General features: G+C 38.5%; 2 protein-coding genes and 1 non-coding gene across 7 annotated transcripts; 1 reads left to right on the forward strand and 2 right to left on the reverse strand.

The window, feature by feature from the left end:
- Positions 1-2,418: 2,418 nt before the first annotated feature.
- Positions 2,419-10,497, forward strand: LCTL (lactase like; the record flags this gene model as incomplete). The annotated part of the gene is made up of 12 exons (XM_061446580.1): positions 2,419-2,631; positions 3,143-3,230; positions 3,471-3,580; positions 3,832-3,960; positions 4,362-4,457; positions 5,471-5,525; positions 5,617-5,778; positions 6,442-6,716; positions 7,057-7,183; positions 7,612-7,811; positions 8,327-8,390; positions 10,333-10,497. Coding segments are annotated over 12 exons (1,635 nt in total), but the record flags the coding sequence as incomplete, so codon positions are not given.
- TRNAV-CAC (transfer RNA valine (anticodon CAC)) lies at positions 9,377-9,449 on the reverse strand. The gene has a single exon. It is a non-coding gene; the product is annotated as a tRNA-Val (tRNA).
- Positions 10,498-11,118: 621 nt separating the features above from the next.
- Positions 11,119-19,511, reverse strand: ZWILCH (zwilch kinetochore protein). 5 transcript variants are annotated; one of them, XM_061446585.1, is made up of 17 exons: positions 19,410-19,511; positions 19,081-19,182; positions 18,879-18,985; positions 18,278-18,474; positions 17,987-18,066; positions 17,541-17,696; positions 17,236-17,307; positions 16,821-16,914; positions 16,124-16,179; positions 15,145-15,247; positions 14,290-14,369; positions 13,894-14,050; positions 13,085-13,113; positions 12,570-12,706; positions 12,195-12,290; positions 11,987-12,105; positions 11,119-11,508 (listed from the first exon to the last, which is right to left on the reverse strand). In XM_061446585.1, the coding sequence occupies exons 2-17, from the start codon at positions 19,108-19,110 to the stop codon at positions 11,417-11,419; spliced, it is 1,605 nt and encodes a 534-aa protein (XP_061302569.1). In that variant the 5' UTR covers positions 19,111-19,182; positions 19,410-19,511; the 3' UTR covers positions 11,119-11,416. The 5 variants fall into 5 exon arrangements, 3 of the variants coding, with proteins under 3 accessions (XP_061302569.1, XP_061302571.1, XP_061302572.1); XM_061446587.1 differs by lacking the exon at positions 19,410-19,511 and having other exon boundaries at positions 11,987-12,102; positions 19,081-19,212; XR_009742109.1 differs by lacking the exons at positions 11,119-11,508; positions 13,085-13,113; positions 19,410-19,511 and having other exon boundaries at positions 11,988-12,102; positions 19,081-19,277.
- Positions 19,512-20,337: the final 826 nt, after the last annotated feature.

The raw sequence follows: 20,337 nt of genomic DNA on the forward strand, positions 1-20,337 counted from the left end.
GAACCTTTGCACTACTGATGAACCTTTCTGCACTATTCAGGTAGCTGCTTCTTCTACTGCATTCGTATTTTGCAGAAAACCAGAGCAATGAAGGGTTCCAAAAAGCAAGTATTTATTTGAAAAGAAGATTAATAGAATATTCAACAATGAACTGCACATAAAATTAGATTATTTACTTCAATACAGTGTTGTAAAATCGTGTTTGTTTAAAAATGTGTTTTTTGTGCTTGGCAATTGTTAAAGTACGGAAATTATTTCTATCAGAATTATAGGATGTGGTATTTCAGAACATTTACCTGCTCTTGGGATGCTCAAGGCTGTTAACTGCTTGTCTCAGCGTACATGTCCAATCCTGTAATCCCAGCTTGCTTTCCAAAGCTCCAGATGTATTTACTTTTTATACAACACTGCAATGCAAAATATGATTATTTTTAATATTTTTTCTACTTTTCCTCACTTTCTAACCCCATCTTCAAATCCACCAACAGAAGCTCAGGAAAGTTAAACACGTCTTTTGGGAACTGTATACACCTGGGGAAAGTGATACTGTCCTACAAAGCCCTCCTGCAACTTTATTTAAAATGGATAGAATTGGTCATAGAATAGAATCATAGAATCGTTAGGGTTGGAAAGGACCTTAAGATCGTCTAGTTCCAACCCCCCTGCCGTGGGCAGGGACACCTTACGCTAAATCATATCGCCCAAGGCCTTGTCCAACCTGGCATCCACCCAGTTAAAATTGTAAGTTGATGCTGGAGCTGCATAAAAGGGACATCATCAAGATAAAAGCTGCAATTATTAAAACTGCAACACCTACAACTGTTAATTTTCCTTTTCAACTTCCACAAGGTTTTTTTCCATTACATATGTAGCTGGCAAGATGCTAGAAGCACAATCACTTTTACTTCTTGCTTCTCACAGCCACTGTTTGCAGAGTTTTACTGACACTAGTGGGACAGTGGCATTCAGAACAAAACAGCTTCCAACAAGGAGAATTTAGAATATAGTAGAGATGAGTAATGTTATAGCAAACATGCAGAGAATGCTTCTAATAGTTCTAATTTTGCACTTCATTCTTCCCTCATTTCATCACCCTGCCAGAAGCTTGACTGCATCTTCCATTTCACCCAAGCACTGCTTTTGTAGCCATTCAGCAGAAAAAATAAGCTCTTCCCTTTAGATCACCCTAAGCCTACTTTGTAGGGTGGCAACACTTGACAATGCTCTTCTATTTTACCAGGTGGGAACTGGCAGAGGACAGTTGGCAGTGGGGAAATTAAGAGTGATGAAGACTTACGTTCTGAGACTATGGTATATGCTTGTGCCAATAACACGGCTGGATACAGCTGAGAATTTCCAGTGGACAAAGAATAATTCAGGCTCCTTCTATTATGGCACTTTTCCAAATGGTACTTTTGAACTACGGTTGGTTGTGGGGTTTATAATGCTCTAGATCGACTTGTGTGTTTGCACAAGGAAACTACTAAAAGGGTTTCCTTGTCCTTCCAGGGAAACGGCAGAAACAAACATTCAGCATCTTGCAGAATGCATACTTTAACATCATGAGCATCTAGCTCTGGGGATACAGGAATCCACCTAACTCTGCTCTTCATATAGTCACTTAAACCAGTAAACTTTGAGTAAATGCTAATAGAGTAATATTTTATATTCAGATCTCCCTTTCCTGTCTGTGATTAAGATGCAGAGTGACAAATCACACCCGAGAACTCTTCTCTTTTTTCACTATCTACGAACAGTGAAGACCTATCAACTAAACACATCCTCTGTTATGCAGCTAACTTAAGAAACTAACATGAGTGAACTAGTTGTATTGTGTTTGTTCCAATCTGTTTAGTGTTATCTAATCCACCCATGAGTACCGCTTTATGAAACCTCGTTCTTTCTTCAACATGAATTTATACACACGCATTTCATTCAACCAAAACCAAAACTAAAATGATACAGGCACTGATTTGTTTTCACGTTTTTAAGTGACTTATAAAATGGATTAACCATGTCCTTTTGTATAAAACTAGGAAAATAATCCAGAATCTTTGTACGTGTTTTATATAACAACAGCTACACTTGCAATCTCTGTAAAACCCCATGAAAACTAGCAGAAATGTAGGAAACTGATTTTTTCTGACAGCAAGGCATTTCTGCCACACTATCAATGCACTTCCTCAATACTGCAAAAGAACAGAAACAAGATTTAAACATGTGAAAGAATTAGATTCCCTTTTCAGTGCATGAGAAAAGGACCCCTTTGGTCTATACCACATTTTCAATCATTTTTAATGCACTGTTAAAGTTTCACATAGAAAACATTGGCCTCTTCACTAGGCACAGAGTTATGTTCGGTTCACACACAGCTCTGAAGGTGTATCGATTACTTTCTCATATGAAAATTTAGTATGAAGACCATGGCAGGGGAATGTTGAGATCCTGACTCACTTCTTTTTACCTTCAGGGTTTTTATGGGGTGTTGGAAGTTCTGCGTACCAAACTGAAGGGGCCTGGGACAAGGATGGGAAAGGACCAAGTATCTGGGATGCTTTTACTCACAAGAAAGGGAAAGTGTTCAGAAATGAAACAGGAGATTCAGCATGTGATGGCTACTACAAAGTTAAGGTATCGTTAAAGAGGAAATGCACCTTTAGAAATGTTCTGGAGCCATGTCATGATATTTATTGCTGAATTTATTCTTCGTGCTAACTCCAGGACGAGACAGTAAATGAAAGCCCGGATTTGTGGGTTTGTGCCTAAGCTGAGATGTCTGAAGTCAAGATTTACAGATTTATATTTGTTAAAACATTCTCATTGCAAATTCTGACTAACATAATCGTGCTGCAGAATATCTCAACTCATTTTTCTGTCCCCTGTTTGATGGTGAAAACATGCTTCCACAGTTAACACAAAACATTACAGGACTTCTTTAGAGTCAAGGAAAAAATAGTCAAAAAGCACACAAGTAGAAAGAGCCATCATCTCAAAGCAAATGCAGAAAATAACTGACAGAATCCTCTTTTTTTTGGGCAACTCCTCTAGATTTTCTGCATTCAGTACTATTAAAGACAAATGAGTAACTGTAGAGTCACTCTGCTTAGACTAGAGATATGTTAATTGGGTTTTCTTTTCACAGGATGACATTCAGTTATTAAAGGAGTTGAAAGTGAATCACTATCTCTTCTCTATCTCATGGCCTCGGATTATGCCCACTGGAATTAAAAGTAAGCAAAACATTTCCACCACATTCTTACCAGCATTAGTGGACATTCCATAGTTGTTTAACATTGCCTTTAAGCAGATTTCTGTTTCTTTGTCCACAGAACAGAATTTAACCATTACCCATCTGTTGAAGCACACCCATCACTGTAATGTAAAATGCCTCAGTTAAAATGTTCAGGTTTCTATTCTTCCAGCTATTTGAAAACTAATCCAGGTAATTCCTTGTCTGTGTGTTTCATCAGCAGAGCAAGTGAATGAGAAGGGAATACAGTTCTACAATGATACAATTAATAGTCTTCTGGAAAACAACATTATCCCTATTGTGAGCCTCTACCACTGGGATCTTCCACAGGTTAGATAATGTTTAAGTAAGTGAAATGTTAATATAAATGCTTCTGATAGGAAATTTATATGGAGTTAGAAAAATGACTAAAGATGGCTACATGCTTACGTATGCTTAGAATTCTTTTCTATTAATCTGCATTTTATATACACTGAAGATCAAAAAATCTTGTCAGCTACTGAAATATAAGTAAGTCTTTTTTAACAGGCAGGTGAAACTCTAAATAGCATTATTGACTCTTGACATTCTTCTTTACAAAGGTTCTTCACGAAAAGTACGGGGGCTGGCAAAATATAAGCATGATAAATTATTTCAATGATTATGCAAATCTGTGTTTTGAGAAGTTTGGTGATCGTGTGAAACACTGGATTACTTTTAGTGACCCCTGGGTAAGTTATCAATGCTTTCCTTCCAATCACTCCCATTACATAGTCCTGTTCCCAAAATTCTGTGGAAATGACACTACAGGAAAGTATGTTAAAAATGGGAGAAGGAAAGGGAGCCACTTTGCCCCAGAATCTCAGTGGCCAGATTCTGCACAAGGACAGAGTTTTAAGATATGAAATTACAGTCACCAACACGTTGTTTCCAATAAGCCACAGTATATTATCAACCAAGCAATGAGGCTGTACATTGAAGTCAAGGGGAGGTGAGAGAAAAAGGGGAATGAAAAGGATAGAGAAACGAACCATACAGGAGAGCAGAGGATTCGAGTCCATAGCACAGCAGCAAAATCGTTAGCGCTGCTGTTCAGAGACTAACTCACTCTAAATACTCTATGTATTTGCAGGCAGTTGCTGTAAAGGGATATGACACAGGAGAACATGCGCCAGGACTGAAGCTTGGTGGATGCGGCGCGTACAAAGCAGCACACCATCTAATTAAAGTAAAGTCATGCTTTAAATTCTGTGTGAATTAAGAGGTTTTAGCAGATCATTTATGTTTTTTGATTCTGCTCTTTAAATGGAAATACACTTTTGCACTGATGTAAGTTCCAGCTAGTACACTGTGGGAACTGTAAGCCGTCCTGTTTCCGCTATGTGGATAATTAAAGAATTGCTGATAGTGCACCTGGGTCTTGAGCAAGCCAGGGAGTGTTTGTGTGCATGGGTGCAAGGTCGGGCTGGGAAACAGCCTGAGGAGTGATTGTTTATAGAATGGAATTTATAGGGGCTGAAGACAGTCACTGTGATTGATGTGGTGCTGTTTGGCTTCATAGCTCAGACCCATATCTATACGCTATGGCGAATAAAGAACTGGACTGGAACTAGTTGTGGAGGCTGTGTGGGTGTGTGTGTGTGCGTGCTTAGCCTCTTTCTTTACAGACACCACAATTTCCAACTAGTCCATTGCAATTATCACCCGATTTAAACCACCAGCACCGAGGTGTAGCATGGTGTACTAGGAGCTTGATATGACACTTGCAACAACTTACGTTTTCTTTATAATTTAAATATCTCTTTTACAGTATGTTTCAAACTGGGTGAGTAACAAAAGACCCAGGTTACTCCAGAACCAAGGAGTAAAAATCCTGACCAACAGCTTTGAACTTGAATTCTGAAATGAACTTGACTTTTGCAAACAACTTGAGTAACGTTAGCTCTCCTGAAAATGAACTTTGACTTGCCTGAATAAATTAGGCAAAGACATCCAAAGATGGGACACTGGACATACACTACACTGCATTTTTATTACCTTCATAGGGACCTCCTGGGATTTAGGGAAGAAATCATGCAAAATGCTTTTTTGACATTTTATATGAAATGAAAGCTCCCACTATATATATAAAAAATTATGTGATATTTTAAACACACGGTGCAAAACCTGCTCTTGATCTTTCAGCACTGACTACGGCATAAGATTAAAATGTGCACATGATCTATTTTCTTTAACTTCCAGGCTCATGCAAAGGTATGGCACTCCTACAATGACACATGGCATAGCGAGCAGCAAGGTAATAAAGATTCATTCTGTGATTATGCTTCTATTTATATTAGTGTAGTAAAGATTATGTAAACTGCAGAATTGTTGCTTTGTGGTTTAAGGTATGGTTGGAATTTCCCTAACAAGTGGCTGGGGTGAGCCTATTGATCCACACAGCCAAACAGACAAAGTTGCTGCTGAAAGATACATACAGTTCCATTTGGGATGGTTCGCAAATCCGATTTACAAAGGAGACTATCCAGAAGTTATGAAGAATTACATAGGTAAGTCCCAGTAACCAACTATAACATGAGGAAATTCTACATTTACAGCATATTACAATGACCACCATGTAGTTTAGTCCAGTATGAGGACACAGGAGAGGCAAGGCTAAGCAACAACAAGTCCTCAGCAGTCTAGGGGACACGCTAGAACTATGTTGAGCTGCTCTTGAGTCCAACAGTTGCTTATCTCAGTGCTCCAAACTGGAAAGGAAGCAAATACTTCACTTTTCAAGTCACAGTCCATTTTAGTGCCCCGATTGAGATAAGGAGTTCTTAAATATCTTTCTTTAACATAAAAAACAAAGAACCAGTAGTTTTCCATCGCTACAGCTTGCATTTCTATAGGGTTCCACTACCTTTGTTACACAGGATGAAGAAAGTAGACAACATACCCAGCAGCAAAGCACTTCTTGTGATGTTTCCTTTCCAAGCATTTTGTTGACATTTATCAATGCTCTTTGGAAAAAAAGCCTAATCACTTTAATTCACTTTCTTCTTCATGTATGGTACCCAAAGTGTGAAAGATTATTTCATCTTCAAAAAGCAATCAAACTAAACTGCCCTCTACTAACACCAAGTTCAGGAGAGCAGCATTTACTGTTGGCGAGGTAAAGAAACCAAATCTCTGTGCTTCTCAGGTGTTTCCTATAATTACTTTAATAGGTAAGAAAAGTGCCCAGCAGGGCCTGGGGACCTCAAGACTACCAACCTTCTCAGCACAAGAGAAAACCTACATTAAAGGCACATCGGATTTCCTGGGAATAGGCCATTTTACTACTCGTTATGTTCTACAGAAGAACTTTCCTTCTCTACAAGTGCCCAGTTACCACACTGACTATGATCTGGCTGAACTGGTGGACCCAAAATGGCCAGCTCCAGGACCTAAATGGTTATATTTTGTGCCCTGGGGATTCAGAAGATTACTCAACTTCATTAAGGTGATTATAGAGTAAATCTTTAAAAGGAGAAAAACAAGATGCTGGTTACATGCAGGAACTACACTTACACCATTTTAGATTGTCAACTTTTTCACCTACATGTGTCTGGTCATACTGGGAAGTTTCTTTGCCACCTTGATTTCAGTTCAGAAAACTACAGAATTGAGTAACTTCAAAATGAAAAAACAGCTAACTTAAATTCCTACTTACACATTTACTTACTATTACCTTTAGGATGAAAAATCAAGTAAAATGCATAAAAAATGATTTTCTAAGTCTTGTGTTCTGTATAGGATGCTTTTGTTTATATGAACCAGTCTAAAACCGTCTTTGTTTGCAGACGCAGTACAGGAACCCTCTCATTTATGTGACAGAGAACGGAGTTTCTGAAAAGATACAGTGTACTCAGCTGTGTGATGAATGGAGGATAGAGTATCTGAAAGCATATATTAATGAAATACTCAAAGGTAACTTTAAAAACATCTTTTTAGTGTGTGAGCTTTCTGAGTGTTTTCACCTTCCGATTAATTTTTTACATCATAGAGAAATAAATACTCACAAATCTAAATGGACAAAGTAGACTAATAATTTTCCACAGAATTGAAAACCCAGCCAAATGTAGTGATGCTGATAACTATAATAGCCTACATGAGATTTAATACTGTAATAGATCATCAGTTTCCACTTTTAGAAAGGAGAAATTACATCTACGAGCTCTGGTATCTCTAAGCTAAAGGAAGCATTTTCAAACAATCTAAACTACTTCACATTAACCATTGTCCTGTCCTCCTCCCCAGCTCCTTCTGGTATAAAACAAACCACCTACAGAACCAGATTTTAAGGATGACAAATACAGGCAACAAGTTTAACAGAATCATTTCTATTCTGTTTACAGCTCTGAATGATGGTGTAAATGTCAAAGGCTACACTGCCTGGTCACTTCTGGATAAGTTTGAATGGAACAAAGGCTTCTCTGAGAGATTTGGATTTTATCACATTGATTTCAAAAACAAGAACAAACCACGATACCCAAAAGCATCTTCTGACTATTATAAAAAGATTATCAGTGCAAATGGATTCCCAAACCCAAGAGAGGTGATGTCAATTGCTAGTTTTATTCTTTTCTCTTTCTCTTTGATATATGGGCAAATATCACCTTGAATTTTGGGAAACAACTTGCATGAATACAGTGCTTGAAACAACACCTGGGTTCTGTAAATCAGAGATGTGTTAAATACACAGACCTCCAGAGACAAAATGGAAACAGCCTCAAATACTGTTTCTAAAGCATTTCACAAACTCTAATGGGACTTACTGATGTGCTTTGAGATTTGAAATCATGTTACTATCAGATTTCTAGGCAGAAAATTACACATGTGCTGCCTTATCAGAATATGGCATATACCGTGTGCTTTTAAAAATGTTATTAAACAATTAACTATAAAAAAAATACATTGCAATAAAAATCACAGAGATAAACATAAACCTTCAGAAAATCATGTGTTGACAGAATAAAATAGGTTCAAGACAGTTGTAATGGGCAAATGCTCAGGGACAGAGAAGAAGCTTCTGAGAATGAAACAGTCTTACAGTTTAATCAACCTTCTCAGGTGGACAGCTGGTATGGGGAAGCCATGGACTCCTGCTCCACCACACACCAGAGCCTCGCTACAGGTAATTGTGCCTTCTGTTCTGTTTTAGAAAAGCATATCATGGTTTTCTAACTTTAGATTTCTCAGCAGAGTAACAGAATGCTTCTGTTACTAGACCCTAAAAGATATTTTCTCCCTGAAAGCACAACAGCTTTCAAATAAAATAAGCCTCTCAAGAAATGTCTGTCTTCACTCTCTCCCACTAAAGTCACCATAGCTAAGTGGATCAACTTTGCATGTTAACAGCATACACAGATGAAGGAGTTACTATTTAAAATTAAGGCTGGAGATGACAGTATTCTCCTTAAGATGCTAAAAGTGCTAAATGCTCTTTCAAACAAGCCAAACCCAGAGAAATCAAGACAACCTTGCAGACAGAAAAATCTCTAAATCATAGAATCCACCAGTTTGGAAAAACCTTTAAGTTCATCAAGTCCAACCATTACCCCAGTACTACCAGGATCACCACTAAACCCTGTCACTAAGGCCCTCATGTACATGTTTTATGAACACTTCCAGGTATGGTGATTGGGCAGGCTGTTCTAATACCCGATCCCCCTCCTGGACAAAGAAATTCTTCCTAATACCCAGTCTAAACCTCCCCTGGTGCAGCTTGAGACTATTTCCTCTAGTCCTATTGCTTGTTACTTAGCAGAAAATACTGACTCCCACTACATCCTCCTTTCAGGTAGTTGTAGAGAGTGATAAGGTCCACCCTGAGTCTTCTCCAGACTAACGCCCCCCCCCAGTTCCTTCGGCCATTCTTCATCAGACTTTTGCTCCAGACCTTTCACCAGCTCTGTTGCCCTGACTTCCCTACTCCTGCTGCCACGCTATTTCTGATACAAGCCTGGGTGCTGTTGGCCTTCTTGGCTGCCTGGTCACATGGTGGCTTATGTTCAGCTCCATCAATCAGCACCTCCAGGTCACTTTCCACCGAGCAGCTTCTCCAGCCACTCTTGCCCAAGCCTCAAGCATTGCACGGGCAAAATAAGAGTATTGGAGGGCTGTTTCTGCCCGGTTTCGAACCGGGGACCTTTCGCGTGTGAGGCGAACGTGATAACCACTACACTACAGAAACCCACCACATTTGACTGCTACATAAAATGGAACTATAAAAAAATGGGCTCAGGACTTGCCTAAAGTAGTATCAAGCCACATTTCTGCTCTTTCATACTCCTGGTAACAAAGCTAACAACACCACAAGTTCCAGCAGCTGCTGAAGAATACCTAATGCAGCAGACTTTACTTGCAGTTCCCACAGTGCTAACACATCTCAGTCAAGACCTTCCCAGAGTAATTGAGGACCTTTCACAGTTCCTGAACTAGAATTAGTCTAGCACAGTGGGTTTCTGAAACTTTTAGGAAAGACTAAATAAGCACTATAAAGTCTCAGAAGGAGGATGAGATAAATTCCACATGCTAGAAAAGGTCAAAGCAATCATCCTGAATGTATCCTACTTGGCCTCAGCTGCTGAGTTACACATTCTGTGTGAATTAACTGCATACTGACCTCCTTAAGGCTTATTTGTGGAGTAAAATACTACAAAATAAAACCCATTTGACTTTTTTAAAGAAAAATCATGAAAAGGCTGAAGCACTTCCTGAGGATTTCTCTCTGACAACTTTTTTTCTACCTTTCTCTTGGGGTGGGGAAAACAAAAATCAAAGTAACAGTAGAATACTGCTAATGCACTGAAGCTAACTCATGGTAAGCACGGTATTTGCAGCCCTTTGAGTACTGCCATGTCTTCAGAAATTAAAAAGAGGGAAAACTATCATGGATTTGCTCCAGCTTTTGCAGACTTACAGATTTTTTTGCTGTTTTCTGTTTTTGTCAAAGTTAACATTTAACAAAGTAATTTTAACAATAAATGTTAAAAAAAATCCTTAATCTTTTAACTCTAAGAATTAGTATACTCCAGTAGATTAAATATCTTGTTTATTATTCATTCAAATTTTAGATTCCCTGATTGCTCACATGGAAATGGCGACAGAGATTGTTCTTCCCACAGTTTTCACACTCTGCATACTCATCAGTATTGTCCTACTAATATTCTACCTTCGAAATCACAATTAAAGTTGCATGCTTAGACACACCTTCATTTTGCCTAATGAATAAGTGCAACTGGGCTTGAGTTTACCACAGGCACCTCTTTTCTACCACTGCAGAATGGAACATTAGGAAAGGGTAAGAGATAAAATTTACTGAGGATAAACCAGGAATTATAGAGATTTATAGATTTTAAGAATCACGAGTACTGGGGATTCCTTACTCCTATTTATCAATAACTTTTTTTTTGTGCAAAACATTTGTCTCTTATTATTTAATCAGCATACGCTATACTATGTAATTGTTTCAAGTTGCACTACCAAAACATCAAACTATCAACATAACACATGCAACTACGATCCCAACATACTTCAATGCTTATGCCCAACCAATTATGCTGAAGAAAATCAGCAAAAGTATGCAAGAAAACTGTTAAAATAATTCAGTTCGTATTGAGGGGAAAAAATAATCTGGAGAGAGAAGTAAATCCAAGAATACTCCGATGTATAAGTACAGGGACAAAGGAAACCTAACTGTCAGAAGTCCACACTGCCCTGAACAGCTTTCCAGATATACCTGGAGGATGAAATGGCACTTGACACCAGGAAAACATGACAGTATTGCTTGTTCTGTTGGCTTAATTCACCCTTTGAACATTATCTGACCACATTCTTAAATAAAAAGATCTGAAACCCCAAAGTGCAACACTTTATTGAACGCTTGTAAATAAGTGAACAAAAATATCTACTATATTTTCAAAATAATTATCCCATACAGTCATTATTGCACAACATTTATAACAAACTGGACGCAGACAGAGGAATTATGTCCATGTATGTCAGTCACACTTGAAGCACACTAAAGCAAGTAACTCGGGCAGATGCATTGTTCTTCAAATCACAGAGTGTTTCTAAATATACTGTTGGGACACAGATAATACTGAGCTTTCATCTTTACTGTACCTTTCAAGGGCCTGCCTGCAGAGAAACACGCATTTATCTGAAATGCACCTGACTGCACTTGACCACTGTAATAAAATACATTCTGTCTTGGGTGCTTGCATTAACTGTGGAATCGGATAAGAAACCTGCATAAAAGAAAGAATAAAAATGGGATTAGCCACTGTCCTTGGAAAGAGAAATTGTAGAGATTGGGTCATGCAGCAGCTTCAAGAACTGGTTTCAATACTTTTACTGTAAGAATCACTTCCTGACAAAAACTGACAGGAAAGCTTTACCAAAGCATTACCCTGTAGCAAACCTCACCCCAAAAGGCTATTTCTGTACCAGTCTACATGCTTAATTCTTCCCCATTCTCACGCTTCTGTCATTTTAATTCTAAAAACATAACACAGCAAAGGTGAGAGGCAGAAAAGTCACTGCTTTCTGAAACTCTCACATTCTATAAATATCGTTTCAGCCTTTCAATAAAAGAAAAAACATCATTTTTCTTTAGCTGACAAGCTTGAGTAAGAAAAATCTCAGACCCACTGAACCCAGTATAAAAGCCAAATTTGATTCAAGTGTCTACTTTTATTATTTCATTTTGCCACAAACACTCCTTACTTGTATTGTTTGACGTCATATGTTCAACTGGAGGATTAGTACTAACTTGCCATGATGTTTTAACCTCCTTCGGTCCATGCCCACTACTTATATCCACCTTCCACACTTCTGGGGGACTGCTGAGAGAATACCAAAACCAGTCGAAATTCAGTCAAGGTATTCAGTCACATCTCAATTTTAATGCTGCAAACATTGAGGGTTCTCTTACTCTTGATAGAACTTCTTGACAAGAGCCGAGCCGATGGGCAGTTGAAACACATGCTTCTCATCTAGAGGATTCTCTCTATAATACTTCATGCAGATTCTACAATAGACAACAATTGGTTACTTTGGAGGAATGCTTATGCGGCACTGCATAAACCTTGTGTAACATGAACTATACTCTCAGATTTTATTATTTCCTTTCATTTTCCATTTTAGTCACAAAGCAAAATTTAGCAGGAAGATCCAGCTGCTCCTTCTGCAGTCTCATTATCATCAACATTAAGGAGGGCTGCTTTGTAAAGAGAGTGCCTTTACAACTGCTGAAAATAATTATTTCTTATTGTCATTTCAAGAGCAAGAAGTAAAATGAAATAATTACTGTGTCAAAGGGAAGAGGTTCTCGTGTTTTAACTGAAGTAGGACTGTACAGCTGACCATTATTTCCAACATATGGTGAAGCTTTTGAACACGATGAACTTGTTCTTGTAAATCCACTGATGTGGAAATGAAGTAATCCTGGAACAGCAAAAAAGCTTCTGCTCTTAACTGGACACTCAATGTCTACAAGCACACAACACAGTCTCAGGGTACTAAAATAATTTTCCTGCTTCTTTTGAGATGGCAAAATTTTAAGAACAGCCCAGCAGACTCAGAACTATGTTCCATGCTATCCAAGTATGAACAGAAGTTCTCTGTCCTGCCTGACAGCCACCCATATCAGATACCTAGGAAGTCACATATGAATAACGAAACAACATGGATATTTCTGCGGTACGTTGTTCCATCCTCACGATTTGCAATACAGTTTCTCAGCTTACAGGAATGACTGCAACCCCCCATCAGCTAAGTATACTCTACACTGCTTTTCAGAGCTTAAAAAATAAAGCATCTTACCAAATAGGTCAATGTTGCAAGTTCCTGGCCTGTGAAATAAGCAGGAGAAAAAAAAAACAACAACAAACCAGAATTAAAACTTACCACATAGTGTCAGATGAAGTAGAAATACCATTCAGGTAATCAAATGGGGAATTTTACCAAAGAAGAGTCACTAGGACTGCAACGTTATTTATTGACATGATTACTCATTAAAGACAAGGAAAAAAACCTGTAAAGTGACATGGTAGGGCTGTTCTTTTACTTACAACCAATCCTGCACAGTGAAGAAACCACATATTTGAAGACAACCCCTCTTCTTGGGACATACAGGTTTACAAATAGTGAAAATGCAAAAGCAAGTGAAACGAAGAATGAAAACAGGATGACAAAGCAAGAAAGAAATGAAGCAATAAAGGAAAAGAAAGGGTTTAATAACAATGTTAAAACACAAACTCCTCCTACGGATTCAGAAAAGCACCCCTGTCCTGGGTTCAGGAACTGCACCAGCTGCTAGGAAGAACAAACATAACTTACAGCTGAACCCAGGCCAACCCTAAACCAAATTATAATAGGGAAATACTCAGATCTCAATTTGAGAAAGCAGCACACAATCATACAAGTTATAGTTATTTTAAAACATTTTTTTTTTTTTTTTTAAATTTTGCAGCCATATACAACTGCAAAGTACAATGACCAAAGGAGGCTGGCAACAGCCTTTCAGCAGATGGGAGCAGAAGCGAGATCGAGGTTACCCGAACCATCATTGTTTCCTGCACAGAATACCTCTCCTCTTGAATTCTAACCATGTTAACAGCTACCAGGCTTACCTATGAAAAAATTGACATAATCCTTCTTCATCTTATCCAAACCGATCTCCAAGAGCATTTGAATTGGAGTGATGCCAGTGAGAGAAACAGCCTCCATCTTTCCATGGTAAGACTGTTGAATCAATTTGCTCAGCAAACTGCTACTCCCTTGATGAATCTGAAAATTAGAAAGGTTTTCTTGTGATGTAACTGTACAAAATAACATAATCGTCAGTTAGAAGTACACCACCACGGACACAGAGGCAACCTGCGACACCTCAAAGTAACTTGAAAACAATACAACACAAATGAGGGGCAATAAAGTGACAAGAACTATACTGTACTTCAAACAACTCAAAATGTTAATGTTTACTGTAAAATACAAGTACAAACTTATTGTTAAATACAAATACATACCCAGGGCTGTATCTCACCACGTTCCAGGGATTCCAGGATCAGTGTGAAACATGCCATCAACTCCTGATAGGAACTGACACCTTAAAGAAAAAAAAAGGGTGCAATATTTTATCAATCCATATCATGACTTTAAAAAGGGTTACTCTAAAGAAACTACGACCAAAAGAGACCACTGAACTGTGTATGACTGCTGGAGAACAGCACACAGCAGAGGCAGATTGTCATAGAACACGTTTTAGCTACATTCTCTCTATAGACATTGAAGATCAACACACTTCTATAAACTTAACTGAACAGTTGCTGCACTCAAGGGGAATGAATGCAATTAAAAAGATACATAAGCCAATCCCTCAAACAGAAAGGACTTATTATAATCTCTGGAACAGCTTAACAAAAGTTATTTCTGTTAAGTGATCTGAAAAAATAATAATAGAAATATATTTTACTGAAGGACCATGAATGGTATTACAAGAATGATATTTATATGCAGCTTTATCAACTTAAAAGATGTCCCATGTCCTTCGGATCTAGAAAGACAATTTCTAAAGCTTTCTGCTTTAGAGCACCTGACTGTTAGCAATTGCTTTGTACCTTTTACAAATAAAATGAAATACAGTATCTGCTGCTAGATGTTGCTCTACCTTTTTATGTTGCAAGAAAGTAAATCAACTCACATACCTAAAATTGGCTCTTTGAGGAAAAGACAAAACTGTTGATAATTTTCTGAAAAGCTTAGTCCTTAAAACCGAGAGAAATTCATATTCATTTCACTGAGAAAGCAACACAGAATAGTAGACACAGAGAACAGAAGAACTAATGGAAACCAGATGAGGCAAAACCCCACAATACACTTACATTTCATTTTGCACCATAATTGTTCAGCAAAATCCAGGTCTCCTCGCTCACTGAAGATAGATTTTATTGAACTGTCCACTGCCTCTGTGTCACATTGGATTTTCTAAAAAAGTTAGTTGGTCTTAAGTAAGACAGGATGTCTAACGTTGAAAGGCCTTGGGAATTTAACTTTTCTCCAGAGATCAAAATAGGATGCATCACTAATTTTTCCTCTTTTTCCAGGGAAACTACCACCTAGAAACTACTCTGCATAGTAGTTTGGAAGCATAGTTTTATTTAAAACTGAGACTAATTCCATTCAGAACTATCACATTGGATAATTGCTACCTTTGGACCAAGAAGTGAAACCTACCATCAGAAAGGCTTTGGATCACAGCCAAGTAAAGCTCAACCAAACTGTCTAATAAAAACCTCTCAAGATGATCCTTCTCTCCTTACAATGACACGATCCATAGAGCATTGGTAAACAGCAAGAATAGAGCCTAGCAAGCACTAGCTCAGAACAACCTGTGTTACACTGAACTTACATGATTAAATAACTGTATGTACAACCAGCAGTGCCCTTGGAGACTAAAATGAATACATAAATAGGTTCTCAGAACAAAAAACTCTTGTCATCCCCATCCTAATTATTTCCGGTTTAGCTGATACAAAACACATTCGATTTTTAGCTTATCAGTGATACACAAGTTCCCTTTCAATAAGGAAAAGGCCCAAATCTTTTCTTGTAGACTGAAAAGGAAATCTGAATTTCTCCATTGCTTTAGAATATCTCAAACCCCTAGATAAATAAGACAGATACCCCACTGATACCATTAAATTGGCCCAAAAGCATTACATTAGTCAAGAAAAGCAAATTAATGATAGAACATAAATACTATATATTAGAGAAGATATTACGCAAGTCAAAATTTGCAGTAACTACAGTGGTTATAAGGGTAAAAAGCTGACAAAATAATCGGTAGGAAATCAGATATACCTCCATTCCATCTCTGTTTCCAGACACACAACATCCATCCAGCTTCCTCTTTAAATCTAGTAGAGGAGAAAAATAAATTTCACCACTATGGAAGAAAAAAGTATAATCAAACCAATCATCTAAAACCCCAGAGACATCATCACAAACAAATACCCTGACCAGATGGCTAACAGACCAAATGTATCCATTTAGAAACGGGTTTTACTGGGCAAGGACATAGTCTGAAGATAGAATTTCTTAGTATTTCTTACAAGCCCTGCATTTTCGCCATATACCTTTACTACATGCTGTTATCTGAGTATTGCCTTGTGAAGTGCCAGTGTGGAAGCAGTAAGGAGCAGCAGGTGGTCTGTTAAGCGTCTGGCTTTCTTCTACATGATTTCTCAAGAGTTTTTGTCTGGTTTATCTTTTGTCCAAGCTTAATCTACATACCAAAAATTTTACAGTTGCACTTGAGAAGCTTTTGCATCCCTGCGTCTGCTTCCCTTATTAGATTTGGTTTCTAGTACCTTAAAACTTCTGACAAGACACACAGCGTTCACCACAGTTTTCACAAGTCATTTTGTATGCTTTAAGACATCATCAAAATAGTTTTCCACCACCAAATGGACATTTGGCACATGTGGAATTGCCTTTTACTTCTGTGAAATGTGCCATCCCTCCCTCCCCATCTCCCCATGTAAGAAACAGCAATTACCAGCCAGAAATTCCTGGACTAGTTCAACAGCAGATTCAGGCTCTAATGGCTCAGGCCACTTGGTCACACCTGTCTTCAAACCTTCAGCCAAAGCCTAAAGGCAGCATGAACATCGAAACAACACAAATCAGTTCTTGTGTGAGGTTCTGCACGTCATACTTCAAAAAGCAGTTAACGTCCCCAAGAATCACACATCTCTCTCTGTACAGCCAGCCATGATATCAGAAACTTCTTGAATTTCCTGGCTTGGGTGTTCATGAGTCCTCTTTGTATTCAAGGTTCCCAAAACTGAACTCAAAGTTTATTCGAAAATAAAAGTTACCCTTGAAACATCTGGTGAAGTTTTAAATAAATTAACACATAAAAATCACCATTCCATGTAAACCCAAAACTCAAACTTCTCGCTTATACTTACAAGGAGAAACTGCAGTTCTCTGTATAGCTGATACACAGGACTTCTGGGGTCCCCAGGCTCCAGGGCAATATTCTGAAAGTTCCAGGAAGTTTATGTCAGTGTCAAGCCTTAGAAACCAACTGTCCTAAAACTGTCATTAGTGAAATGCATTTCAGCATAACTGGTAATTTAGACTTTAAACGCTTGTGTTGCTTAGACAGTCGCACAAGTATCAAGAGTTAAGCTTATTTTCTATCCTTTACATGGCTTATGTCATGAGTAGTGTAAAGAGCTCGGGTTTGCTTGCTTCTTCCTTCTTGACTTACCAGTGTGGCAGCTGAAATTAGTGGGGGTGTGTCCAGAATCTTATCAACAGTATTCCATGTAATATCAACACAGATATTGATTTCAGATTCTACAATTGTGTCCTCCAGTGCAGCAGCTCTGAGAAGTTCATACTGAGCAAATCCTTTTGTTGTCACCTAGGATGAACAGGTTTAAAAATCAAAAAAAATACAACACTGGTTGGTTCGTATGCATGCAAAAAATCACTTTAAAAGCATTTCACACACACACAGAAAGGGCTAATATCAGAAAAATTCATTACAACACAGGGAGCTCAAATGTTACTTCAGGAGAGACTTATATTATGGGCTCGTACTTAGGTGAGTTTTTAAAAAGAATCTATAAAGCTTCCCAAAACCAGCATCATAAATCCAAAACCAGAGTTTTAAAACTTAGACTGGAAACTTGACAGACCGTAAAAACTTACGACAGATGAATGATGCATTATTTTATGTTGCATTTTGAGCTCTCCCAGGTTTGCAAAACAGGTTTTATCAGCTGTAGGACCTAGGAAAGAAAAAAAAGAATAAAAAAACCCAAACATTTGGCATAATTCAAATTCAGAACTTCTTTTTCCTTCCCCCGCCCACCTTCCCTTACTTTCAAAGCAAGGCAGTACCAAGCCAACACCCCACAACAGACAACTTTGGCATTGCTACATCGACATTCCCACAGTTTTAAGCCTTCCATATTTTATTGTGTGTCATTATAAGCTTACCATCACATGTAACCATATGCAAATTGATCCCCATGATTTTGTTTCCAGCTTTGAGAGGCTCAGCTCCAAGCCAACAGGTATGTTCAGGATCAGAACCGTCACACCTTATCCAGAGGGGAGGAAGCACAACCACTTCACCTAGCTTCAAGTGGGTCATGTTTGGATTTTGAACCATGGTAAACAAGGAAATCAACTGTCTGAAAATACAAATGGGGAAAAAAGTAAGATGCCAGCAAAATACAGCTAAATCCAACCCTACGTAAAACCGAACCAGTGTTTATCACACTTTGTTAGCGGACATTAAATCATTCTGCAAAAAGAATGCAGTCTCATAATCCTCTTGTTACAGCTTTCTTTGCTCTCCTACACCCAGCCAGTCCCACTGACCTCACAGGACAGCTTGCAAGTGCCTTCCCAATACCTGGACTTCAGGTGCTTTGTGGGAATACTATTAGCCAGGAGAGGCCATCTTACAAGATGAAAAGCAGTCATATCTCCTCACTCAACTAATGCGTAGTTTAACTTGGGGGGATTCAAAATAATACAGGTTCTGAATATTGGGAAGAGAGACAAAAAAAATATGACATCTGATGACACTTACTTTGCTCTTCTGACAGAAAGAGGCACTGGTCCAGAATTCTCCTTTGGTAAAAGCACAGAGGCATCTGCTTTTGATTCTTCCATGGAGTCACTGTCTTCACTGGGTCTCTTTAAGAGAAATAATTAGATATGTAAAAAAAACGGAAGGTGTGTGAAAATACTTGATGGGAATTCAAAAGTGTGGATTAATCAACAGCACGTACACTTACTGCTTTCTGCAAAACATAAATCATAGTGTTTCCATGCCAAAATCTTTCAACGGGACTTTCACAACTATCACCAATCAAACAGATCTCTACATCACTCTGAAAAAGAAAACAGTTAAACTTTTAAAATACACTACATGTAAATACTGCATTCCAGCACATTTTTTATACCAGAAATGGCAAAGGTAACTAATTCGACGAACTGTTTCCCAACCCTATTACAACTATTCACTTATCTAAGGCTGGCTGACTTCAGGAAAACACAGTTCCTGCCTGCTGTTGGTGGAATCAAATCAGCTGCAGAAATGCAACAATTTTTTGCTCACCAATGTGGAAAATTTAATCTCTAACAGGTTGATTCTATGAGAAGCTGAAGTTTGATTTGATCAACAAAACTTCAGATATCTTGATATCTAAGGGGACCTTGTTGTCACAACTGCAGTTACCAGACATCTTGAGATGGAAAACGCTTATTTAAAGTAACATTAAATACCGATCACTTCTCTTAATGTCTCGTGAGAACTCTAAACAAAGTCTGGAGACATTAAATAACTCAAGAATGAAGGAAGACCAATCTGTCTTTGGGCTTTTCCATGCCCAGAGAAGTATTGTTTGATCCTTTGCAACTAGTTTGGTTTTCATATTACTGTATACTTCAACAGCCCCTGATTTTATTTTCAAACTATTACCAAGCTCATATAAATTCCAAGATTAATACAACTAAATAGCACTGACGCTCTCCAGCCATTGCTATGTGCCAAAAGCTACTAGAAGCAATTGCCATTTTCATACAGATAGCCCAATCCCCCTAAAATTACTTAAATAAAAAGCATGCCATCAGAAGCTGCGAGTTTGAGGCATGAAAACGCTACCTGAGGGCAGCCACTGCTGCAGCAGCTGTTTCCTCCCCACACAGCTCCACTGCGCACCTTCTGCGCTCCACTGGGCCGCCACCCAGTAACACTCTCACCTGACCCATATAGTCATTTTGAACAACTTAATTCCTATCAAGTACCGAGCAGCAGGTGGAACGGAGGAATAAGAAGGGCAGAGAGGGCTGGCGGCGACCCGGGAAGGCGGCACCGAGGCCCGCGTCTCTCCGCCCTAAGACAGGCGGATGTAGCCCTAAGATAGAGATGGATTTAAGAGGTGTCGCTGAGGTAAATTTTCGGTTTTACGCCATATTCTCACATATGCCTCAGCCGCTAATCAGTGGCTGAGTATTTTAAACAGACACACTCAGGTTACGTGACT

This window comes from Pezoporus flaviventris, unplaced genomic scaffold (assembly GCF_033815535.1).
Source record: "Pezoporus flaviventris isolate CSIRO_AGI_PZ_B2104156 unplaced genomic scaffold, CSIRO_AGI_Pfla_v1 ptg000006l, whole genome shotgun sequence".
Taxonomy (NCBI): domain Eukaryota; kingdom Metazoa; phylum Chordata; class Aves; order Psittaciformes; family Psittacidae; genus Pezoporus; species Pezoporus flaviventris.